General features: G+C 34.7%; 1 protein-coding gene across 1 annotated transcript in view; it reads left to right on the top strand.

Annotated features, from left to right (window-relative positions):
• Positions 1-27,373, top strand: part of LOC140152806 (ryanodine receptor 2-like) — a 231,522-nt gene that overhangs the window by 196,104 nt on the left and 8,045 nt on the right. Inside the window, 26 exon segments of the mRNA XM_072175306.1 lie at positions 296-316; positions 3,547-3,627; positions 4,225-4,313; positions 4,735-4,791; positions 5,367-5,438; positions 6,021-6,207; positions 6,835-6,905; positions 7,589-7,734; positions 8,345-8,448; positions 8,941-8,998; positions 9,153-9,229; positions 9,941-10,020; positions 10,451-10,549; positions 10,975-11,063; positions 11,575-11,763; positions 13,642-13,806; positions 16,315-16,519; positions 16,848-17,003; positions 17,176-17,262; positions 21,692-21,919; positions 22,612-22,742; positions 23,615-23,657; positions 24,172-24,281; positions 24,915-24,975; positions 25,602-25,748; positions 26,569-26,706. Coding sequence (XP_072031407.1) covers positions 296-316; positions 3,547-3,627; positions 4,225-4,313; positions 4,735-4,791; positions 5,367-5,438; positions 6,021-6,207; positions 6,835-6,905; positions 7,589-7,734; positions 8,345-8,448; positions 8,941-8,998; positions 9,153-9,229; positions 9,941-10,020; positions 10,451-10,549; positions 10,975-11,063; positions 11,575-11,763; positions 13,642-13,806; positions 16,315-16,519; positions 16,848-17,003; positions 17,176-17,262; positions 21,692-21,919; positions 22,612-22,742; positions 23,615-23,657; positions 24,172-24,281; positions 24,915-24,975; positions 25,602-25,748; positions 26,569-26,706 — 2,891 coding nt within the window.

The raw sequence follows: 27,373 nt of genomic DNA, 5'->3' as shown, positions 1-27,373 counted from the left end.
CTGTTCATCAACATTAATTGACACATTTTCATTTATTCTAAAAATACTTATCTCAGTTTTTATATCATTTAATATTTAACAATATCAAAGTTCTGTTGCCTCCCACTATTATTACACCATTTTAAAAACATTCCTCTTAATTTAATTTGCAAAAAATGCAAAACTTTAATTTCAATATTTACCACCTTAACAATTTGAAGTTATCATAATTTTGTTTAATGGCCAATGGTCTTGCATACCATGCTTGCATGAATGTCATTTTTCTCCTGCTTTTTTACCCATTTTTCAACTACAGTTGATGCTGAGTCGTGCGCAGGTAAATGGAAAACACTCGTCCGCACACTAACTGAAATAAGTGGACTGGTGACTTTTGAACTTTTCTTTGATCCTATTTTTTTCCTATAATTCCTCTGATGCTTATGGGCTAGCTTTCTATCATGCTGTAGATATTTGCAGATACTATCACATGATCAGTCATGTGACTATGTCACATGAGTTCGCATGGGTGTGGTTTTGTAGTGCAGTGTAGTGTAGTGCATGATCTTTTCTTGATATTCATGAAGATCATAGTAGTTGTTAACAAACACCAACTTGTAGCGGTACATACTATCATGCATTTTTTCATTCCACAGCTTCTTCATCTTTGATAATCATTAAAACTTTCTACTAAACCTCTCTTTCAGCTGACCCCTGACCCTTCAACCTGTGACCTCCAAGCATGGTACTTAAGCAAAACGAGTATTTAGTCAATGTTATATGAGACCTTTTTTTCTGGTACTGATTCTGTTAGAGTAAATTGTACCCCAAGTCACCCTTATTCTTCCATATTTCCCATGACTGGTAAAATTTGATGGTTCTCATTTTGTGGCATTCTGACATTTACCATGGTAACCTGAAGTCTTGAAGAAAAGAACCTCATGTTAGATCCTGATTAGTACAAGTAATAGGACATTTGATGTATAAGTATGATTGAATATTTATATGTTTGTCTGTTGAACATTGAACTGCTTGAGTGTCAACAAAATATTAGGAATATTTAATCTATAATTTGTAACATAATGTTATTGAATACCTGACTGTAAATAGGCATTTCATTTTGTAGAGTAACAATAAGGTAACGCATCTTCCCTTTTTGTAACAAGTGTAACAAGTATTGTTTTTGGCAAAATCAAGTTAGCTTTTACATACAAAATGAAAAATTACATGACCAAAGAAGATCGAATAAATAAAACATAAATGGCCCCATGCCACTATACTGAAATGTATTCACAATCCCATATCTGTATATATGAACTGTACACGTAGATTTCTCCATTGTGACCATGCACCACACAACTCAATGTTTATTCCATCATTACTTGCTGCTACCATAATTAGAGCTTAGAATCACATTGAAAGAGTTTTGTGTGTAAATTTTTGTGTTTAACACCAGTGCATCTCTGCATTAAGACTGTTTTCCAGTTGATTTGGCCAATTTAATCATAGGTACTTTTAAGAATCATATATTTAGACAAATTAAGAATGTTCATTCGAATCATTCCTGGTGCTAACGATGTGAGGCATGGCCACGGAGGAGGAATCTTAGGTGTATCTTTAAGGGTGTCTTTTATTTTTTCAGCTACTATATCATCCTGTATCTACAGCTGTTATATCTATAATATCTATATCTACATGATCTATATCTATAACATGCTATTTCAAAAATTAACATGGACATTATTAACACCAATAACAGATTTTGATCAGCTCATGTCTATTGATGTCTTCAGTTCATTCAAACTTGTAGACAAAATTTGTAGTTAAAAGATAAAATGACAGCATATTTGCTACAGACATACATTTTGTATGCAGTAGACTTGTGCAGCCCATGAAAATCTGTTTTGCATTTATCACAGTCATTGTACATACGTTTGGGAGACATTCTGCAAGTTAACAAAAATTCTTTTTGTAATTAACATTGGCAGTAGATTGGTATAGGCTCATTAGACTCGCATTTTACATTGGTTTATTAACATCATTTGTGCTATGAAAACTGAAATCTATTCAATGAAGAGTTGTAGAGCTGTTTCTGTTGTGTATAAAATCAAGGTAGCTGGGTGAACAGCAGATTGCAAAGTAATTTGGGATTATTCCACTGGCATAGAAGGAGAATTTTTGCTGTTTCTTGAAACTGTTGCTAGTATTTTGGAATATTTCAACTTTTTAACATACAACAATATTAGCAGGTATTTCCTCAATATCTTTATGGATAAACAATTTGATGTTTTCATGTCAATCTTTGTTTTATGTTGTTTATTTGTTCAATATGTTTTTTCGTTAGATTTAGTTTAACGTCATCCTGTTTAGATTTCATTCATTCAGCAAACTAGTCTGGTTCAGGTTTAAACTGAGCAGACACACATTTGGAGATCAGTTGCATTACTGTCACATAGAAAAGGTGGTTTCCATGCAGAAATGCATTTGGGAGTCCATATAGGATTAGTTGAAAGAAAATGAAGCTTGTGCAAAAGTTGCAAAAATGAAAAGCAGGATATTTTGAAATATTTCCAAAAAAACCCAGTCTAAATCACAATAAAATACAATAGAATAAATAGGTCAAAAGGGAATGTAAGTAATATGGGATGATAAGGATAATTAGCTATGAAGAGACATTTTTTCCAGATTTAAAGATTCAAACTTTTGAGGAATTGAAGTAAAAAATGAATGTCTTCACTCGTGAAGAGACATACTTAGGTGTTTTTTCCATTGGTTATTTACTTTATAAAACAACAGTGATGATATTATTTGATTTGATTTATAAGTTATAGTTTGATTTAATTTATGGGTTATTATTAGTTTTGTCATATTTTAGTTTACCTGTATAATAAGTGTCAAGACTTTAGAAGAATAATTCAGAGAAATAAAATGCAGCTGTGAACTTTTCATTGAAAAGATTTTGGGTGTTTATGGAACTATTTAGGCTGACATGTGGCATGGAAATCAAGGAGTGTGAAGTAGCTTTATAGGTTTTTATATTATTTCTAAATAGTCCCATTCAGAAAAAAAAATAGGTATATTGACTCTGTCCATGACAAGTCGGAAGTAATGGATCAAAAGGGAAAATTTACCGCTTCATGAATTAGTAATGAACTGTCAATTCAGTAAATAAATAAGAAATTTAGATTTATCCTCTACATTCCACAATGCACTTTTCACTGGGTCACATTCTTTTGTCTCCACAAACAGGTTTGATGGCAGACTACAGAGAAGATATCTTACACTTCCCACAATGCATTTCTTCCCAGTACTGATTTGCTATTCAGCGTAACATGGGTCAGAGATGCACCGTATAACAAATGGGTACAGATAAGAAATGCATTGTGGGAAGTGTAAAATATCTTCTCTGATGACTACATGAAATCCAAAATTCAAACAAGGACTTAGAATATTGCATGCAGAAGCATCACTTGAATAGTGCATTATGGGAGATATGGGAAATGGTGTATTGATTATGAAAATGCAAATTGTGAATTGACATATATTTTTGTTTTCTATATTGATGTATAGGGGAAAAGGCATTACATGATGCGCCTCTTACATGTGCTCTTTTCCGATTCTTACAACTGCTGTGTGAGGGTCATAACTTGGGTAAGTAACTTACTGATCCGAGTAAAGTCCCATATGACAGGTTATATAATCCCATATCCCCTATATGTTTTTAGAAGAAATTAAGAAATTATAGGAAATTTTGGCCCATACCCTGCAATTTATGGCATAGATTTTACATAAAAATGGGACATAAAATGCAAAATATGGACATTTCACCGATTTATTGAACGGGATTTTAAGCAAATGTGTTGTAATTAGATCAAGTATCAGCAAGAAGGTTTTCATGAAATATGCACACATCAATTCTCAGTGTCTTTAAAACACCATTCCTGTTAAAACCCATACACCCCTTATGGGAGATACACCCTTAATCTTCCACACAGGGAATGTGCATTTCAACTGGGTTACATGAATGTGTGATTCCACTTTAAATCTATACCCTGTGTGTTTAAGATTAAGGTCATGTTTTCATGGGGGTGTATGGATTTCAGCAGGAATAACCCAATAACCCTTTTTATGTGCCCTTATACATTTTAGTATTTTACAACAAAGGTTTTGAACAAGTCACTTATTCTTAATTGCATAATATCTCGACAACTATACTAATATCTATAACATTTAATGAATCTTTTACAGAATTCCAAGACTATTTGAGGACCCAAACAGGCAGTCATACCACTGTCAATATCATCATCTGTACTGTTGATTACTTACTAAGGTTGCAGGTAAATGTTTGCTAGATACATGTCTGTCTGTCTTGATGTTGGATCACATTTCATTTTTGGTTTGGTCTTATTTGTCTCTATTTTGTTTTTATTTCAAGTTTTTAAAGACCTAAGGCAAAATCTTTATCTTTAGTGCACGGGCTGTTGTTATGCATATAAAGTTAACAAAAGCTTGCTTTTTAACTTTATTTTGTATTTACATGTACCAATAATTTTGTTTCATATGAATAGGTAAGAAAAGTGTGATATCATTGCAATATTTTAGGTTCAGATCAAGAACAGTATCCATATCTTTATTTTCCACTACTTTTAATAATTATTATTATTATTATTATGGATGGATGGAATTTGATGAAATAAAAACTGAACTGAACTGAATGTATTTTTGTATTACTTTTGATGTTTTTGTTGTGATTTCTAGGAATCTATCAGTGATTTCTACTGGCACTATTCTGGCAAAGATGTAGTGGATACACAGGTAAGAATTTATTCAACATTGAAATAGCAGAAAACTATTGAGAATCAAAATTTCAAAAACTAATCGCTCATACACCTGAGAAGATATAAACTACAGCTTATCATCTGGTAGTGTATGAATTAGTTTGCCATTGTCTCGCTCATACATCCATTTGTTTTAACCAACAAGATAGGTGACACTTTACAAAAACTGCTAATTAACTATAAGGCTGAAAAAATAAAGTGAGAAATGTGGTTTTTTTTTCATTTTTAAGAGTCAGGATTTGTGTTAAATTATGCCTTAAGCCACAAATATTTATTGTTAAATCAGTGAAAAGTAGTTTAAGAATAATTATAGATTGATTTTCATTGGATGTATTGGTTTCTTATTGTGGAAACAAAGTGTATCAAAAAGAATCTGTTGGCATTTTTTACAAAATATTTTGCTTGAAAATGTCATATTTTTCTCTTATCAATTAAAAAAATCAAAATGACTTCCTCAAAACAAAATACTTGGCCTACAGGAAACAAACTTTTTTTACTCTTATACATTTTCCTGTTGTAATTTAAATTTGTGTATTGATTTTTACTTGACAGGGTCGAGAGAATTTCTCCAGGGCATTCAAAGTTGCTGCTCAAGTATTCAACTCACTCACTGAGTATATTCAGGTCAGTCTTATCAGCCTTCTAATTAAATACAGTATTAGTTTTGTTAATTAGTAGCTGATACATCCTGGTTTCACTTTGACAGCAGATTGAGTTTTGTTATAATGGGCTATTCCAGTTGCAAGCTGTACATCCCCTATGGAAGACATGATCTTAATCTTCCACACAGTGAGTGTGAATTTCAAATGGGGTTACCTGAATGGGTGAATATTTGAAATATGCACAGTTTCTCCCCTATTCGGCAGGCATATGGAATACCCTAACAGAACTCCTAAGCAGGAGGATGTAAAATGTCTATACATGATTAGATTTTGCGACATTGTGATGTCACCTCAACCTCTGTAACCAATCAGCACTCTTCAATCACATCACATGCCAAAATCCAATCGGGTCTGCTATCTTGGCACCAATCCATCAGCATTGCTGAAATAGATAATTGTCATTATCCCTGACATCATTTTTTTTTCTTAGGCAATATCATATTTATCATTTTGCCCATGTCTCAAGATGTTCAAAATGGTTTCAACTGTTCTTTTCTGCAGTCAAAAAGTAATATTTATAAATTTGTCCTTATTTATATTTCAGGGACCTTGTTCAGGTAATCAGCTTGCCTTAGCCCACAGTAGGTTATGGGATGCCATTGTGGGTTTCCTACATGTATTCGCCCATCTACAGAAGAAACTATCCGAGGATGTCAATCAATTGGAGCTATTGAGACAGCTTCTCAATCTTCAGAAAGACATGGTGGTTATGTTGCTCAGTATGCTAGAAGGTAGGTTATGAGGCTTACTACAGAATATGTTTATATCATAATAAGATATATGGAATTAGAGAGCTACCACACACAGACATGAGAGACAGAGAGGGTGGACATTAGTGTGAGAGAGAGAGAAGAGGGAGAGAACAGAGAAAACAAGATAAAGACAGAACATGGAGGAAGAGATAGACAGAGACAGAGCGACAGGCAAAGAAAGATGGAAAAGGATTGTTAGATAGATGGACATAATAGAGACTAGAATGAGAGGGAGAGAGAAGGATGTGAAAGAAAGGAGAGAATTATAAAAGCAAATATAGTTTGTCTCATCTCAAGTTGAGAATAACGACATGTTGAATGTTGCAGTTTCAAATTAATCTAATGTCACAGGGTGTATAAACGTGTGTAGAAGTGTGGTTTGTCCATGCGCTGGTGACACAATCACATAAATGCACAACCACTACGATATCCAACATGGCGTTACTCTCATCTTGAGACAAGACACAATATAGTATAAGGGTACCATACAGAAAGACAGAAAAAGAACAGGATGTGACATAAAAACAACATCTATAGAAAACCTTGATGATGAATCATGCACCTAACTAACTCTATGATATTTTTGTAATGTTAAATTCCAAATAGGCAACGTCATGCATGGTACTATTGGAAAGCAGATGATAGACACATTAGTGGAATCACAACAAAATGTAGAGGTATGTGTGATGGAAACAACATAGAGATAATAATGTGTAATTTGTAATTTGTGTAATGTGTAATTTAGACTTTCAAAATTTGAACATATACAGGGAGTTCCAAAAGTCCCTTAACCATTTTAAACTACTGCATTGTAAACTATTTCAGCAACTGACAGCAAACGTGAAGGTATCTCTGCATAGAGAAATTCATTCAATTATTTTGACACCAGATTTGACATATAAACCTACAGATATAATAACTACAGGGAAACACTTGGGCATATTACACACAAAACCATACAATAAGTTTACAGCACATCTCCTGATCCCAAGTATCCACTACCTCCTCTCAACAGACCAATTTCCCCCATTCAATTTCAGTTTTAAAACATTTTGTATGAAAACATGCTACAATAACATATTTAAAATGTTGTCAAATGTTACTGTAAAATATTTTTTATATATTTGGCTAAATATGATGGCAAGACTTATATAATATTTTGTTTGAATATTTTGCATTAAGTTTTCAACAAATATGTTTGAATGTTTTGAAAACATTGTATACCCTTTGAACCTGAATGTTTAGTGCATGCCAGGGCTTTTTAATATCATTTCATTCCAGAGTGCCAGAGTGTGTATGCACAAATAATAATATCATTATCTTATCAAGATACATTGTGCTTGTTTCTTTTCATTTATAGATCATCTTGAAATTCTTTGACATGTTCTTGAAACTTGATGATCTAGCCTCATCAGATGCCTTCCAAGAATATGATACTAACAATGATGGCTGGATATCATCTAAAGAATTCAGATCAGCCATGGAAGCACAAAAGATGTACACAGCGTAAGTACACATACTAGATATCTATAGCAAACCACTGGGTGGCACTCACTGATGGCATTGATAGTAGGTATGAGCAGTGATCAAGACCCCCAGCCTCACTGGAAATTCTTTATATCCTAAGATCATGCTCAATTTCTTTTTGAGAAGATCCCCAGTTAAGCATGCTGTAGCTTTCAAAGACTATCAATCCATCATATCCCAGTTCTTTGAGACCACTTCCAGCAAAACATCTTCAATATTTGTGCTAACTTTCCCTACAAGACTGAAATAACATAAGTAGGATAACATTTTACATTTTAGTCAATGTTTCTGTACCAACAGATACTTACTGCAACAAACAGTTTAATGGAGCTTCATTTTTTTTAAATACTGCTATTAATCTTCCTTTTCGTCACTTTTCCACTTGGAAAAAATACCTAATGAGAATCCTTCACTTTTAAGCTACTCCTATTATATATTATAAATATGTTTACTTACATTTTGGTGTTGACAACTGATTTAATGCCGCAAGTAAAGTTTAAATAGTCATTCAACTCAGAATTAATTGAGAACTAACTTCAATATTTCTATGTGATTTAATGCCCATTTTTTGTACTTCATCTTATTGCAGTGAAGAGATTGACTATTTACTCAAGTGTGCAGACAGAAACAATGATGGACGCATTGACTTCAATGAGTTCTCTGATAGATTCCATGGACCTGCTCAGGACATTGGTGAGTAGTCAACTAGAATAATACATGTGTTTTAAAGGACATCAATAAGAAAATTTGATAGTGACTTGTTAAACCCTACTGCTCTTGGATTGGTTGAGTAGATGTGTCCTCCATGTGTTGTTTGGTCGGAACTGTTTAAGGGGAGGCACCTTGCGTATACGATTTTGTTGTTTTAGTTGAGTCAGAGTCAGTGAACAAACAGGGTGTGAGACCTGCCCTTGATAGATTGGTCAAGTTATAAAAATAGAGGTCAGACACACTGCAGGCATGATGTGTTCAGGGGTACTTGTGCTTGATTTAGCCCAGAAGAATATTGTTTCTTAACAGTTCATGTGTGGCCAGCCGGCATCGAGGGGCTGGTCCCTGCACATAAGAATTTGAGATTTAAAAAATGGTTGCAGTGAAGCCATAATGATATTAAAATTGGTTGTTTCAGGTATACAAACATAATTATAGCCTTAATGGTGTTATTATTTTCTTTTTTGTCAATAGGTTTCAACTTGGCTGTACTACTCACCAATTTAGCCGACCACATGCCCAATGACACAAGGTAAGGAAATAAATAAACATTTTGACACATTCATTGTGGACAGATTTTATTTTTCAGAGAAGAAACAGGTAAATATTGTTTCTTTGTGAATACCATTATTAGCCCAGTACAACTATGCTATTTTGTTAAATCTACACTGTTATTTTATTTGTAGGCTGCAGAGATTCTTGGATCTGTCAGAGAGCATGCTGACTCATTTTGAACCTTATCTGGGACGGATTGAAATCATGGGTAAGCAGGACTAAAACAAAAGTTGTTTATTATATCATTTGCAAAATGCATAGCTACTGATGCCATGACAGTGATGCTAGTACCACATTTAAGCTACTGGTATAGGCTACTTGGAACTTGCTGCTTATTGCACCTCAAAAAATCTGCCACAGCTTGTATAGGGCAATCTTCAGGGTGTGGCAGCCTTTGTTGCATCATGTTGATGCATTTGTGGCCATTCAGGCATACTATGTTCTTTCGGAGTACTGGAAAACAATACTTTTTAATACGAAGGAATTTGCACTATTCAAGAGTGATCTTTGATGCTGCTAGCAGAAGTTTGGTAACTTAATACTTTTCACCCAATTTGGCAATTGCTGCTAAATACACTCAATTTGGTGCATTAACAGCATTTAAGTAAATCTTAAGTTACTTCAAAGTTCTTGCTGCAGCCAAGTTGCTGTGGCTTGATACTGACAATTTTAGATCACACTGACTAATGATCAAATCTGAAGTTTCCCAACTTTGACAACTCCATGCAAAGTTGGTTCCAAATCTCATAATAGTTACAGCAAATGCAGCATTTTTGAGTGAGTATCAAATAATTTGATCTATACAAGAATATTGTCTGTTATCTCATAATCATCTTTGCTTCAATTACCAGATGTTCTTGCTGTCTGATTTGGGTTGAGTTTATATACTTACATTGTATCTACTTCATTGTGTTTACAGGTAGTGCTAATCGTATAGAGAGGGTGTACTTTGAAATCAAGGAATCATACAGAACTCAGTGGGAGAAACCACAAATCAAGGTAACTTCATTATTGAGATTGAAAACCGTGGCTGGGGTGGCCATTACCGGGCTTGAGGTGCATCAATGTTTTTAAGGACATGCACAGGAAGAATAAGAAGAAAGTAGCTTACTTTGATAAAAATAAAGGGAAGGGTCAAAATAAACTATATTCAGATCAAGATTGAATACACTCTGAGTTTCAATGATTTTGTTGAAAGTAACTTCAACAGTAACAGTTGAAAACAGAAAGTCAAAATGTCAACCAATTATTCTATCCATAATCATGAATTTTCATTGAAAATTCATGTCTAATAAACACCCCTTTAAAAAAAATGCAACATCCCTGTGGCATTAATAAATATGGCAAGTGACACAAACAAGGCGCAGTCAAAGTGTTTGGTTCTTATTCAAGGCCTACAATACATTTATTCACTTTATCATGTACACAGGAATCCAAGCACCAGTTCATCCATGAGGCTATCAATGAAGGTGGTGAGAAAGAGAAACTGGAAGACTTTGTCAACTTCTGTGAGGACACCATATTTGAGGTGTGTATGGATTGTTATTATTACAAGGGACATATCAAATATCTCATCAAAATATTTTCTTTTCTATTAAAAAAGCCTGCATAATATAAGAATGAAATGACACATCACACATTTCTTTTTGGGCCTATTCATTGTCCCACATAAACTAACAAACAGAGAGGTTGGGAACGTAATCTATAAAAATAGTTGTTTTTCTATGAATCCTGTCTACCCCATATATCAAGAATACCATTTTTGATTGCTATGCTACTGCTCTTCTTGAACACAGAAGAGTCTTTTGGTGCTTCTCTGCTTATTTCAAGAGACATTTTTTGCAATTATGCAGTTTTAATGAATGGGTGGATAAGGAATATTAAGTGTTATGTTTTGACTCATTTTAGAACAGGTGTTTTTGCATTGATTGTAACATATTTTACCCTTTACAGATGCAACATGCAACCCATATCAGTGAGACAGGTGGAGGATTAACAGAGAGTATAGCTAGTATGTTTGCATTTGGTGGCAAAGACTCACAGTAAGTAATCATGAGTGAGCCATTATGAATTTCAAATTTAGCAAGTCTGTTTAAAACTCATGCTCCATCTGTGGAAGATTCAGGTTGAATCTTTCTTAGAGGGTGTATGACATGCACATGGAGCTGTCTGGTGTGTTCAGTGGATCGATTTTTGGAAAAGCAAAGTGTAAAAACTTGTTTATTTTTACAAACTTTTGAGGAAAATTTTGTGTTATTTTGTAAAGTGAGGAGATGAAAGTTTGAGTTATGAATGAGGTTAATAACTTTGCATTGGTAATTTGTCGACATTGAGAAAAATCTAAACATTTTGCTTTGGACCTCGAAATATTCCTTGGTTCCAAAGGCAAAATCTTTAGATTTTTCACAATGCCCTCTAAATAACCGATGCACAGTAATTAACCTCTAATTAGTGACACGCAAACATAGCAGAGTAGGTATACTCTTTGGGTCTAATCTCATTGACTGTAATAGAAATTACTTAGGAATAATATGATATTGTGCTTCTTTACAGGAACTGGGTAGTATGGTTCTTGAAGTCATTACAACCATCCAACATCAGGAAGAATTTATCCGGTGTGTTCAGTGGACTCAATGTGAAGAAACTGAGATCTGTGTCCCTCTTTGGTATTTTCTTTGGCATCATCAAGCTCTTCTTTGCCATCTGTTGGAAGTTTGTGTCATTTATATTCACATTGATAGTGTAAGTGAAATATTGTATACACTTATTAAATATTTATTTCTTTAGAGTTTGACAAGTCGGTAATCGTTATGCTTTGGGTCAATGCGATATTAAATTGAGGAGCAAGACAAGGATAGCATTTGAGCCTATGCCTGATGGAAAAAAAATGCAGCACTAAATATTTTGAGTTAAAACAATATTTTGTTTTGTTAAAATCACCTTTTATGTTTACTTTCAATCACATTCACTAAGTGCACAGACTTAATTTGGCACAAGTCTAAGCATTCAGAATCTTGATTTTAGGCCAAAGTATTCGTCATCTTCTTAATCTTTATTTTAGAAAAAGAATAGAAAACATGTTTGCCAAAATTTGCAAGGTATATACTAAAGATAGTATGGCACAAAGACTTGAGTGTCCTAACATACATGTACAAACAAAAAATGCCCTTAAATACATGTTTAAGGTCCATTTCTCTCAAATTTAATTGATTGACTATGGATTTTTGACTTTTCTTCCCAGTTAAGTGAAACTAAAGTATTATGATTGAGATTTGTTTCATTGATTTTTTTTTTTCTGAGATTGGGATTAACTGAGTGCTATTCTCAATGACAAAAATCTCTGCATATTCTAACCCTAATTCTAACTCAAACTCTAACCATAACCCTAATTCTCACTGTAACCTTAACCCTAAGCTTACCATAAGCAAACCCAAGTCATGTCAATTTACAGCAACCATGTTCTAACATATCACGCTGCACTCTGCATCCATCTCAGACTCTTAAGCTGAATTTCTACGCGATCGCTTTTACAGAAAAGTGATTCTCGTGCATGCTCAAGTGTTTACTTCCATTTTCAGAGCATCAATGCAATCAATCGATACAAATCATGAGGCAAAAGTGACGTCGCTTTTGCAAGTTGAAGAAATGTCGCTTGTCACATGAATGCATCAACCAATCATTTCCTATCAACTGGATCTTTTATTTTGCTAATTAATTTACCTTTCTTGATGATTAACTTTTGGAGATGAATTAATTCAAACCAATAATTATTGACAGCAATGGATGTTGTAAAAATGCATTTTGTGGCCTTCTGAATATTTTAATTGTCGTCTGCAATTGATCGCCTTTATAAGTATAAATATAAAAGCAACAAGCAATGCATTCCAAAATGTGGCGATTGCCTATCGCTTTCTAAAGCGGTGCATCGCAATCGCTCGGCAATCGAGTATAAATTCAGCTTTAGTGCATACTTCAATGCTTCATCCAGTACTTCAATCAATTCAATCAAGTGATGAAAAAGTATGTACGTGCTTGAGCTGCTGCCCACCCAGTTGCTACTGGCAGCACCAACTGGTTATTTTAAAACCATTATGTGCATATCATGCTATCACCCACAATGCTAATCTGCATATAGCACTTTGTCAACCACATTGTGAAATGCATTTCATTTACTTTTTTTAATGAGCTAAAACAAGGATTTAATAACTGTAAATTAATTGGTATGTTTGGCTGCCCTTTCACATTTCCTTGGCCTGCTACATAAACCATCAATAAGATGAATGCATGAACTTGCAGAATGGATTTCAATTGCAAGTAACTCTATATAATGGAATGGCAATACACATCTCTGGTATTTCAGAATTGAATGATTTAGCAAATTACCTCTGCATGTAAATATCTTGCGCATATTTCCTACAATCTTTAAAGTATATTAATGCTACTATTTTCCTATGTAAGTGTGCTTATTTTAAAATATGTTCTATTTTCTTAATTTTGCATAAAATGTGATACTGTATCTGTAAGAAATAAAACCCTGTAAGTTGTTCTAAATTTATTTTCAAAATTTATTATTCTAGCTTTATTTGTTTTTTGTTTCATTAATTGGGTTCCTCCCTCCAGTAAGTTAGTGGGACTACTCCTTGGCAGTCGTATTCTAGAGGACGCACGCGAGATCACAGGCAGCTTACAGAAAACCTTACATGTACCTACAGTGGCTCGTAGACAAGCTGCTGGAATGGCTGCAGGACACGGGGGTTACCCTCCTGGGTTACCAATATCAGCAAGGTGATTATTATGGGATGTTTTTTATTATCATAATTGTTTTTGATATCATTGAAGATGTGCAACACATAAGGAGCTAAATTTATTGCAATACATCTGAAACTAAAAATTATACTGTGGTTTTGATAATTGTGATAAATGTGAGCACTTCCTGTGCATATTTGAAGTCAAAAGTTACAAATGATAAATTCAGTTAAGTAATTCAATAATTGTACTGTAATCATTTTGGTTTATTCCATTTTGTTAATAAATATTGTAACTTCATGAGTTATGTGACACTTTTGTTTATCAGGTAACGTACATGTATTCATTTTCAGTTTATTCAACAAATTTGTTGAAATAATTGTAACAGTTCCATACATCTTACTGATTTCATAAATCATCATCAACTCATTCATTTTAATCATCAACAAGTAGATTAGTAGATTATGTGGTGCAAAAATGTATCCCTACCAAATTACCAGATTAGAGAATTTAAACAAACAAAACAAATATTGGGGGTAATTAAACCTGGAATACCCCTTTCAGAGGCTTTTGTGATTCTTAAAAAAGATAAATAAAACAAATCTGAAACAAATGGGAAAAAATTGTAAAATGACATCAAATAACCCTTAGATGACCTTTGACCTCCCACCTGCTTATATTGCACATGTCATTGTACCCAAGGGTCATTGTGTCCAAGTCAAGGGTTAACATTTTTTCCCAAGGGATGACATTTTTTGCACACACAGACATCATACACACAGACATACACTGGAGCTCATTTCATACTCCCCTTTCCAAACCGTGTTTGCCAGGGCAAATAGATAATGCACAAAAGTATTCACATAACTATTTAGAAGCATTCATGTTTCAACAGTAAGATAACCACACAGCCTTTTGTGAAACCAGATTTATGCTGTAGTGAAGATCACCACAAATTCCCATCAGATAATCATTCCCATGGTTCTTCCTCATGTTAAAACATGATCCATTTTAAATCAGATTTATGCGCAATTGATCGCCAAAACTTGACCATTGAGGTTTTTGTTACCACGGTTACCTCTTGTGTTGAAAAAATCACTTGACCATCAGCAATTGCTCATTGTTAGCCATTGAACTACACATTTTTAGGAGATATCATTATGGTTTGATTTGATTATGTGTCCAGCCTGTTACAGTGTAAACTTTGAATCTGTATTCCACTGAACATTTTTAATTTCATGCAAGGCCCTTAAGGATTCAATAAATGGAAAAAATTGCTACATATGTGACATGATCAAGGGGAATGAGTCACATGTCAGCAATTTTCAATGAGAAGATTTTTACATCTTGTTCTGGCAGTTCATGAATGCTACATTTTGATGCAAACCCCATCAAAATCGGACAACTGGTTACCGAGTTATGAGGAATTTATCAATGGCTGAAAACAATATAAAACAAAAGAATTTGATGACTGTTTTTGCCAATATCTCAAAAACAATATTAGCGACATCCAACTCATTCCCCTTGATCATGTCACATGTTATTCAATAAATGGAAAAAATTGCTACATATGTGACATGATCAAGGGGAATGAGTCACATGTCAGCAATTTTCAATGAGAAGATTTTTACATCTTGTTCTGGCAGTTCATGAATGCTACATTTTGATGCAAACCCCATCAAAATCGGACAACTGGTTACCGAGTTATGAGGAATTTATCAATGGCTGAAAACAATATAAAACAAAAGAATTTGATGACTGTTTTTGCCAATATCTCAAAAACAATATTAGCGACATCCAACTCATTCCCCTTGATCATGTCACATGTTATTCAATAAATGGAAAAATTGCTACATATGTGACATGATCAAGGGAATGAGTCACATGTCAGCAATTTTCAATGAGAAGATTTTTACATCTTGTTCTGGCAGTTCATGAATGCTACATTTTGATGCAAACCCCATCAAAATCGGACAACTGGTTACCGAGTTATGAGGAATTTATCAATGGCTGAAAACAATATAAAACAAAAGAATTTGATGACTGTTTTTGCCAATATCTCAAAAACAATATTAGCGACATCCAACTCATTCCCCTTGATCATGTCACATGTTATCTTGTATTAATTGGGTAAAAAAGGTGCCTCTAAAATATGTTTGTGTTTTATAGGTTTCTCATGCATAAATGGAAACATCTTTTTCAACAAAGAGATTGGTATGTGCGTGATGTGATCCAAGCTAAACGAGTTGTTTGTTGCTAACATTGTGTTTGAGATACAGCCAATAATACTTCCCTTTTTATTTTATTCTGAGCATTTCTATCTATAAAGGCCCTGAACTGGACGTCCAATTGTGATGGGAGTTTTCATCAAAATGATGCTATAAAATGGCAAATTTACAGTCTCAATCTTATTTTTTGAAATATCAATTCTTTTATTTCCCACAAAAAGTTGTAGTGTAACTGTTGAGTAATTTTTAGCAAAATGGATCTCAGTTTTTGTAAATCATGTAAAGTGACACTTGTGTAACTGTTCAAACTCATTACCAGGGCTCCAGTGACAGCATTTGGTATTGACATCTTATCGGCTGATAAGAATGGTGGCTCAGAAGGCTACAAGATGCGTATGAAGCATAAGAAGAAGAAAGCTTACACACCATCTGCCAGTTTTGATTTAGGAGATGATGATCATCTCATGCCAGATACTCCTGGAACCGAGACACCAGACTCACTAAAGCCTGATACAATAGGAATGGTATGTATATAAAGTGTATGCCAAGTGATTATTAGCAGGGTTGCAACTTCAATTAAAGCTGTATAGCTTTCTTTGACAAGATGTTGGATCTTGTTTTGTTTCACTCCACGCAGGCATAAAAAAGGGGAAGCAGCATAAATGTAATGAGGGTCTGTGACATCCCGGGGTAGATTTCAGTGCCCCATAGGTTTGAAAAACTTAAAAAAGTGAAACAATGGCTTCACTAACAACAACATATCACCTTTGCATAGGTACAGCAAGTTGTCTGTTTCTATGCAGTACCCTCTTAACATCTTTGTAATGCATAAATGATATTTGGTTGTTTCAGAATGGTTCTGCTATCCCCAATGGAGGTACTCGTAGGAACAGCACAGTATTCCCCAATCTATTCATGGCTCATGAGTTGGGTTTGGTGGCAAACAAGGAGGAAGAAGAAGAGGAGGAATTGGAACCAATCAATATCAAATTCAAACAGGCATTCCTGGTAAGTAGCCAATCAGGCTCAAATTCAAACAGGCATTCCTGGTAAGACAGTAACCATTTTGGAAGTTGAAAAGACTTATTCCTACTATTGTTTACATATTTTGTGTAAAAATAATTAAATATGTGATGTCATCTGCTAATTCCATAATATTGGTTTTATATTCCTTTCACAGAGTTTCTTTGCTCGTAATTTCTACAACATCAAATACCTAGCCCTGATATTTGCCTTTGCCTTGAACTTTGGTCTCCTATTTTTCAAGGTAAGCCATTGAAAGAGTGAGAGATTGTAATTATCACATTTTTATAGTTATTATGATATTATTGCTGAATTTGTTGATGTAAACTTTCTGAATGTAGAATTCTTTAAATATATTATTTTGTACGTAATCTAATATGCATTCTGAACATTAGAATAGCTATGTTGCAAAAATTACACTTTAGAATAGTCTATTGTGTAGAGTATAGATTAGTATAGATTTCAACTGGAATAGTATACTGTAGAATTCCATTTTCAAGCATACCTCTAAATGAGTGCTTTTTGATGAAAGAGATGAAAGGCAGACACCTCCCAAAAACATTACTTGGGAGGTTGAGCAACTATATTACTGATACAGGCAGCTGTACAAACATGTATTATTGCAAGATCAATCTATTGTAATGTTAATGTGGAGGGTGTTTGCTTGTCATGTTTCATCAAAAAACACTCATTAGTGGCATATATGCTTGTAGAGTGAATTCTCCGGTAGATCAATCTGAAAGACATGTACATTATTTTGCCCTCCATGAGTGATACACCAACACAACAGATTCCTAACCATTTAGTCTAATCTCTTGCCAAATTTTTAATCACTGTTTTTATTTTGAATTCCTTTTCTTTTTCTTGTTACCAACAGACAATAAGGGTATGTGTATACATATGTTTGTATGAAAGAGTGGTATTATGGTGATTAGAAAAGTGTACATTCCTTCCAGCCTATTAATATTGCTCTTTCACATTTTCTTTCTTATTATATATTTCCTTTCATATTACATACCGGGTGTCCCAAAAAAAGGTTACATGTAGATTTTTGAAAATAATCTAAGTTAATGTTAATAAATATAAATGTACTTTTTATGACATAATCTATGTACCCTCTACTATGATTAAAGACAAAGATAAAAAGAATTTATCGCGTCTGACGTCATCTGTCAATCAAACTCGGGCACGGTTTGTTTACAAATGTCGTGATGATGACTTGCTGAACCCGGCCGTATAACCGGTCGCCTTATTGTTAATTTTGCACTTTGAAACATGCAAACAATCTCAAAAGTTAGGTCTTTATAGTAGGAAACTTTCTTTGGCGAAGGCACCATGTCAACAATGCCTAGAAAAGCTGCTTTTTGCCTTGAAAAATACGTAATTTTTTCGCCATTTGCTGCTGTTCCTTTTCTCCGATCAGCACCAGATAGATCGGTCTTCCTTTTACGCGCTATTAACCAATCAAGGATCGTAATTGACAGTGACATCAGACGCAATCAATTCTTTTTATCTCGGTCTTTAATTATAGTACCCCTGTGAATGTCAAGTTCACAACTTTCATACTTAATCTGCATTCTACACATTCCTGAACAAGCCGTTTATGTGACAAAATGCAACACAAGGTTCATTACCATCACAGACACCGTGCATTTGGCTAGGTCCAGCCATAGCATGGCATATGCAGTATTTTATTCTGATGAACAAAGAATTAAACTCGTTCTGTTAAGTCAGAAATTTGCAATATTCAATTATTGTATACAACACAGAACAAAAACCGAACAAAGCCTAATAAATGCAAAAGATTTTCTTTTGTGCAATAAGTTAAACCATGGAAAAAATAGGAGAAAAAGAAAAGGTAATAAATAAAATATATGAAGACAAAGGTGTGTCTCTGTTCGACTTTTGTTGTGCGATATTTTGATGGTTAGCCACTCTTGACACCCCTGTCATCTTGCGCTCATAAGTCAAGTTTCCTTTAAGATACAGAGTTGAAACTTAACAGACAATTACAAGAATGATGAATAAATGGTATCCGAAAAAATGACATTGTTATGTTGTACTATCACAAAATGCACTTCATTTTCTACATGTAACCTTTTTATGGGACACCTTGTATATTCTTTCTTATTATATATTTCTTATTACTTCATCATTACTGTTGTTTTGTTAGGGACTGGCTGGGTTGTGATTTTTAAAGTGTTGCCAAGTAAGGTTGAGGGCTGCAATGTTGTTATTAATTTGTTCAGAATTTTGTTGCATAATGAGATCAGGACATCCTGAGATTGGGCTATTCTACAATCAATGAAATTAATAGTTGGCACACCTTGACAATATGTTGGAACTCTTCATTGCCGCTCTGATAGTTCAGTGAAATTGGTATAACTATGTTTGATGAGAAGTACAAACCTTCTCCTTTCCCCTTCCCTCCCCCGTTCCCCCTCAATCAATGGTGGGGAGACTGGAGAGCCCAATGGAAAAAGTGCTTTCATTAACATTGAACTGGGGGAGAGGGGTGATGATTTACATTTAGTATGCCAGAGTGTGCCAACATTTATTTCCTTGATTGTAGTTGAAATCCATCCATACACCCTCTGTCTTTAATGCGTGTGTATGGATTTCAACTGGTGTATCCCATTGTACAAGTTCAAAGTCCTCTTGATGGACAATAATTGCGCCACTCAATTTTTTTTCTGAAAAACTGTTAGTGTTTGTTTTGCTCCCGGGTGGTACTCAAGTGTGGTTTGGGTAGGGGTGTACCTCCTGATTGAAAGTTGACTCATCAATATATCCATTTTTCAAGAAATTTGGACCTATCAGTATACCAAATGTCAATTTTCAGCCAAATTGAACACATATTTTTTACAACTTTTCCCAAAAATTTTGAAAAAAATGGCTACTTTGGAAAAAAGGTCCCATCAATATACCAAAATTGGCCTAGAAAAAAGGGTCATTGGCATACCAATAGGCACCACAAAGTGCTACCATGTTTGCGTCATTTCCCTGAATGGTCATTTGGATTGAGCCCCCGGTTTAGCTGGGAACATTATTGCACTTTAAGGGTGAAGAGAAGATTGTTGCACAGTTTGATCAGAGCAGTGATAATGTATGTATTTTCTTGGGAAAATTGTGTTTGGTGTATTAGGAACTTTGTTGCATTTTATCAGAGTGAGGGTAAGGGCTATATAGTTTGATCAGCTTGTAATCAGCGGATCTTATAACATCACAGATTAATATCAATATTATTTTATTTCGAGAATTGTCTTGTGACATCTCTCCATGCAGAAGCATCCCAAATTATTAATTCAAGTCCTATACTTAGTCTACTTTCTTTAATACGCACAATATATACCAGACAGGTGAACTATATCACTTAGCATGCATGGGTCTACTTTTCTGCGTAGTGGTAAAAGCCCAATAATTCCTGCCGATTACGAGCTGATCTGATCAAACTATGTGTGTAAGTTGTCAGGCAAATTGTTGCACAGTAAGGGCAAGGACTGCTATTTTGCGTTCAGAGAATGTGGTTTACTGCTGTACAGTGATACTCTGATGGTGTTTCATTTTATTCTATGCATTGTCGGTGGTGGCTCAGTTATTGTCTTTTGTTTTCTGTAGACATTTTAGTTGCAGCTTTCTGCCTCTAAAGCATTTTCCACCCTGATGTGGCAGTGACATCAAAGCATTGAGACGGCTGCTTTGTGCACAGATCTATGCGGCATCTTTCAGCGTGTGCACGCCACAGCTTTTAGCAAACACTAGCGATTTGTAGCTTTGTCCAATGAAATGCACACTGACGTCACTGCCACATCAGAGTGGAAAATGCTTTTGTTGGTATTTTTAATGAAATTTCACTTTCAGTGGTTACAGGCAGATGTTATACCTACCTACATCTGAAACACCCCATGTTTACATAATACCTTAAATTCAATCCCTTTAATATTGGTCTGCATTTATAAGTCAATAGAAGTTGGACATTGTTTTTGCCCATTAAATAATCAATATATCAGTATTCAAAATAGAAATTGCTTTTCAAATTATGCAAACAAACAGGGCAAAATGCTCAGTCAAGTGAAAATGATTTATGATTTAAGGTGCTTCAAATTTCACCAAGTAGCCTAATTGTTAATCACTAACCTTTACAAAAGAGTTGCCCATATTATCCAGAGACAGTGATTCGGTTCATTTCAAGCTTCACATTAAGAAAGACAATGCATCCAATAAAGTACAATATTGTACCAACATTGCATAGAAATGTGTTACAATTTTTGCCAATCCTGTTATTATTTGCTTCATAGGGATAACTGTAATGTGTCTTGTCTCAAGTTGAGAGCTGTTGAGAATGGCTCAGCAGGCCATAAGTGTGTGATGCACGATTGCATCGCTATCATATGAACAAATTGCCCTTTTAGGTGTGTGTATACACCAGCGAGATTATAATTTGGTTCACCTCAAGTTTGGTAGTGACATATGTGCATATTTCGTTGGCCTAAGCAGTGAATCAAGCGTCAAGTTAATCACATAAAGTGTGCGCGCTATGGTATAATCGCGAAAAAGCATTGCGGTCACTACCGAACTTGAAGTGAACCAAATTATAGGTTAGCTGGGGGCATTTCCAACCTGTTATTGCCAAATCCAACATGGCATTACTCTCAACTTCTTGTCTTGCCCAGGTTGCATCATATGCTGCAGCTGTAAGTGATGATGAAGAAGAAGCCCCATCAGATGAACCACCATTGGGAGACATCAATGCTACACTGGGTGGTGAAGAGGAGGAGGAGGATGCTGAATATGTCACATTACAGGATGGTATCCCTCTTCTGGATCAATCTCTCAATCTATTACGCATCATTCATACTCTGGTGTCCTTGTCCATGATGATATCTTATTGTGCTCTCAAGGTGGGTGATCTTTCTACAGAATCTAGATATTTATGCTATTGCTATGTAAAGGAATTGATCAGTTTGTAAGCAAAATTATTCAATATCTTGAAGAAGTTCCACAATCGATGAGTCTACAGATATGACATCCTAATGCTGGTTTCTTAGTGTCATGCTGCTGAACAGTATGCCGCTTGCAGATAACTGTGGCACACAACAAGCAGCATTCCACTTATCGGCGGCAGCATGTCTATGAAAGGCAGTGTTGTTGCTTGTATCTTGTGCCACACGTTATGAGCGGCAACACTCTGGAGTTGATTTGAATTCAGCTCCACCAATTTTCTGACTTTGGGCAAAGCCCGGGGGGCCACTCAGAATAAATTGAGCAAAAATCCGCGGGAAAGGATACTTTTGTTCACACATCGTTGTGGACCATGTTTAGGGCACCAATTTCATGCTATTGTGGAAAAAAAAAGGGTATACGGGACATTTCAGTACAAGTTAGCTTTTATGGTATGAATTTAATAGACATGAGGTCAGCAAATAGGGTATGGATTTAAAGGACATGAAGAGCCGGTTTATTGACCATGTTTTCTGGCATTTCAACCATTTGGAAAAAATGAAAGTAAAAAACTTGTTATGTACGCTAACTGAGTTATTACTAGATTTGAAACATCTATTGTGATTGTTGATTGTTTTTTTTCTCATTATAGGTACCCTTGGCCATTTTCAAACGTGAAAAAGAAATAGCTAGGAATGCTGAGTTTGATGGCATGTGGGTTGTTGAGGAACCATCCAAAGATGACTTCAGAAATCAATGGGATAGATTAGCTATCAGTACAAGGTGAGCTTAATCATGTACTGAAGTGAGCAAGAAAATATTCAGTATCGAAGTTACGTAATGTTACTATGTCAACGGGATCACGCGCTAGAGTAATGAACCACGATCGAAATGAACACCACATAAAGTATATGGCACTCGAAGGCATACCAAAGTAGCGTGATCCGGTAACCAAGAGAATTACGTAACCACTTCGATGCTGAATTGCTAGTTGCAAGGTTGTACCTTTTTGAATACTAACCAGTCGGGGTAGTACATGTAAGCAGTAATTATTACCAAACTGACGGACAGCAACTTTTACCCGTGTGTGTCTTATTGACCATGCTAAATTGCTATATCAGCCAAACAGGCTTGTCAATTTGCACTTGTACCAGTCTGACCACAAAGGACTTTTCCATTTTAAATCCAAACACCCTTTGTGGAAACATTTCCTGCCATCTCAATTCTAGTTGCACCTTATGTTTAATTCAATTGGAAAGTTTTGCTAGTTTTATGTTAAATTCAAGTTGAAATTTACGAAATCTAATTAAATTTTACGCAATTTGGCCTCAATGAGAAAAAAAGTTGGATCTGGAATTGTCCACAATGGGAGTGTGGATTTCAATTTGAATAGCCCAAAGCTGCCAGCCATTGGTTGTTCAGCTTATTTTGAAATACATCCCACAATAGTTGTCTTCCTAAATCCTGTGTTTTGTACGAAAGAATATTGTTCATACTTCACTGAAAGAAATTAATACTCATGTAAGTAATATTTTTATGGGATATCAAATAATAATTAAGTAGATATGTGTATCAAAAGTGTAATTTTAATTTTAATAGAATAGATTTAAGGATAGTTTTCCAATGTTTTTTTTTGTGTTCTAATTATTTTACAGTACTTTCCCAGACAACTATTGGGATAAATTTGTGAAGAAAAAGGTAAGTTGTGTATGATTTATTGGCTAAATCTTGATGTAAGATGATGGGCTCTGACAAATATAGCAACTAGATCAAATATACTGCAACAAAGAACTATAATAAAACAAGGTAGGAGATTGGTTGCATGGCAATTAACATGGGTTACATTTTTGACCATTTAGTGTTTTTTCAAAATGTTCTTAATATTTTCTGAAAAATAGCCAACATTTTCTGAAAAATAGCTAATTTTGCCTAACTGTAGCCAAAATGTTCAAAATTTGCCAACAAATTTTTGGAAAAGTAAGCTTTGGCAATTTGCATTAAATTTGGCGGAAATTTTTTATGTTAAAATTTCTTGAAAAATTGGTTTATGAATGGTCCACTTTCTCAATGGCACATCCCTACCCAAACCAAACTGGTTTGAGCAGCATGTATTTACAGGCTGTATTATGTCATTCACAACCAAACACCAATGAAATAGCATACCTATTCTGAAGCGTTTAAACCCGATTGTTTGTTTTCACAATGTACCCAGGTTGTAAGTAAGTATGCAGAGCAAGTTGGAGAGACTGAGCTGATGGTAATATTGGGAATGGAAGGTGATGAAGGAGGAAGCACTAAGGCTCAAGGTCTTGTAGGGGCAATGTAAGTACCACTTGATCTAGTCTCTTGGTCAGGGTTGTTCCATCTATTGCACTTACCCATTTCTCATGTCTGTCAAAGGGGACACCCGCACAAAATCCCTTTTAGGGCTTTTGCAGTTCCAGCCAATTTTCCCCACTGAGAAAATACCAATTTGTTTTCCTTTTGTAATTAATGGGAGTTTATTCCCCTGATAATAAATCAAACATTTTGAATCATTTCAACAAGAAATATGTTTTATGACACATTTTGTGATTTGCGCCAATTGAGTGCAACAGTAAGTGCGAGATGGAACAGCCGAATCAAAACAAAAACAACTGATGTGATGAAGGAATCCATCACAAATGGAAAATTATTAAAAATTTATATTTTTAACATTTGAAAGTCCTTGAAGTAAAACTTTTAATGATATGTACTTAATGTGTATGTAGCTAGGAGGAACAGCCGACCAATTGAAAATTTTAACTTTTCGTATTAAAGATATACATTATTTTTCTCAAAAAACCTAAAATAATTCCTCTCTGAAATATTCAACCATTTTATAAGATATAATTGGACATTTTAAAAAAGTTAAAAAGTGTTTTAATCAATGAAATCCAAATTTTTCAAACATCTTATGTTATTCTTTTGTTTCAGGCTAAATACAATGGATTGGAAGTATCTGTTATGGAAGTGTGGGGTTATTTTCACTGATAAGGTAAGACTGAAAACTAACACATATGCAATATGATACAGTCACTCACTCGCTGATGAAAGATGGAGTACCATCTGAAAATTCCGAGGTAGGAATTAATTCCTTGTGTTTGGATCAAAAGTTTAAATCAAAATCGTGATTTATACCAACACAGATGAACTTTCATGAACATATGCAATATAGTTGTTTTATGTATATAATTTTTGATACATTTTTGATGTGATCAAGCAAAATCAGTCGGAAGTCAGAAATATTGATTTTAAGATATAGCCAAACAAAGGAAACATTTGCTTTTATTTCCTGTTATTTTGGAAACTCTTTAACTGATCTTATCTTTTGAACTGGTTGTCCAATTTCAATGGAGTTTTCTGCAAAATGTAGCTTTGCACATGCTTGTTACAATCCAATAAGAAACTAAAATTGCATATGACCGACTTCAGACTGATTTTGCTTGATCACACCACATATGTATCTATGGCTCTGCTCAAAATAACTCTCATAATGTGTCAGATTAGTAAGGTTGGTAGTCATAAGGTCTGTATCTCATCTATCACACGAAAAACAAAATAAAAAGAAGAGGTTATCCATTTTTTTTCTTAATATGATATTTATGTGATATATTTTTGCAGTCATTCCTGTACATACTGTGGTACCTGTGCTTCTCCATCTTGGGTCATGTCAATTATTTCTTCTTTGCTGCTCACTTACTTGATGTTGCCATGGGATTCAAAACTCTTAGGACTGTACTGCAGTCTGTAACTCACAATGGCAAACAGGTCAGTCAGTCTAATAGATACACTGCCAGGTTCCTATTGCTGCTACCCCAGAGGTACACTGATGCCCAGCTGAGCTACTTTGTACCAGTTCAGCACTAGTCTGGTACCATTGTGTGTACTGTACATGTGATTCCGATGTGTGTGCTCTAGAGTACTCACACAGGAACTATAAACTACCAATGAAGTAGCCAATGCACACGGCAGTGTACTTCTAGGTGCATCCGCAATAAGAATCTGGTAGTGTCTGATAGTCAATAACCTTAGAACATAGTAATTTTCCACTCAAACAGAAGTCAATGATCGTTGAAAGAAAAAATTTTGCAAACACTTAGCCTGTTAACAATTTCTGAAATTCTTCACTCAGATTTATTGTAGGTGAGAATATATATTCTTGATTATCTGCTAACTTTGAATATCGTTACCACCGGTTCATTCATGTTGACTTGTTCATGTTTACGTGTAGATTGTTTTCTCTGGTTCCCCCGACTTAACGAAAATGCTATACAAACTTGGGAATTGCTTCACAAAATAAATACCAAAATAAATACAGTGTAGCACTTTTTGCTACACACAAAAAAAAATTGCTGCAAGTCTAACACTAGACTGTCTAACACAATAGTTTCCAGTTGTTATCCCCACAGTCTGCATAAATACTGTGTTCAAGTTCTGTGCAGATCTAATGGCAAAATAAAAAATAAAAAAAGAGTAATCTTTTATTAGCATTGAATATCAAAATGCGCTGTTATCTACACATACTTCTAGTACACCTAATGAATATTGTGTATAATTTGACCTTTAATCTTTCTCTACAATGATACAGTTGGTGTTGACACTGATGATGACTGTAGTAGTCATATACATCTACACAGTATTGGCCTTTAACTTCTTCCGCAAATTCTATGTCAATGAAGGAGATGAAGGTGGCGCTGTGGATTACAAGTGCCATAGCATGATGAGTGTAAGTTGGTGTCAAATGTAAACAATTTGTTAGGCTTGGTTATTAATGTCAGTGCAAATTGACAACTGTATCATACTACCGATTTCAGGAAAATACAGCACTAAATTTTTGGGATTAAAATTATATTATCCTGTTTTGCCAATTGAAACATAGATAAATCCTAATACTTTGGTTAGTTCTAACTGGCATTGAAAGTTAAATTGTAATACTTGGTCACTTTTTGGAAATAGGGGCCAAAAAAAAGGTGCTGTGATTCAGAAACAAATAAGCAAGTTTGGTGTCAGGAGATTTGTTGCATTAATGGAAAACGTGCATTGTGTTGCATTAGTGGAAAAAATGAGCTGTACCAAAGTTGCTGCTGTCTATTGCATGTGGAAACAGTGGAAAGGAGTGAAAGTTTTCGGAAATCTAAAACAAAATTTCCTAAATATGGCCCAAATTTTGTTAAACCCAACTGGATTCATCATATCCAAAACTTTTCAGCTGAATTGGAACATAAAATGTGCAAAACTTTTCACCTAATTTGGCCATATTTGCCTATACATATATGCATAATGGCGAAACCGAGCAATGGGCGAATAGTTCAACTGGAGCTTAACCACATATTTTGGCAATTTTCAACTTGCAAGAATAACTATATAATATACCCAAACATAACCCTAACCCT

The sequence above is a fragment of the Amphiura filiformis genome, chromosome 5 (genome assembly GCF_039555335.1).
Source record: "Amphiura filiformis chromosome 5, Afil_fr2py, whole genome shotgun sequence".
NCBI classification, from domain to species: domain Eukaryota; kingdom Metazoa; phylum Echinodermata; class Ophiuroidea; order Amphilepidida; family Amphiuridae; genus Amphiura; species Amphiura filiformis.
The sequence above is the reverse complement of the archived record's forward strand: the minus strand, read 5'-3'. Positions and strand labels throughout refer to the sequence as shown.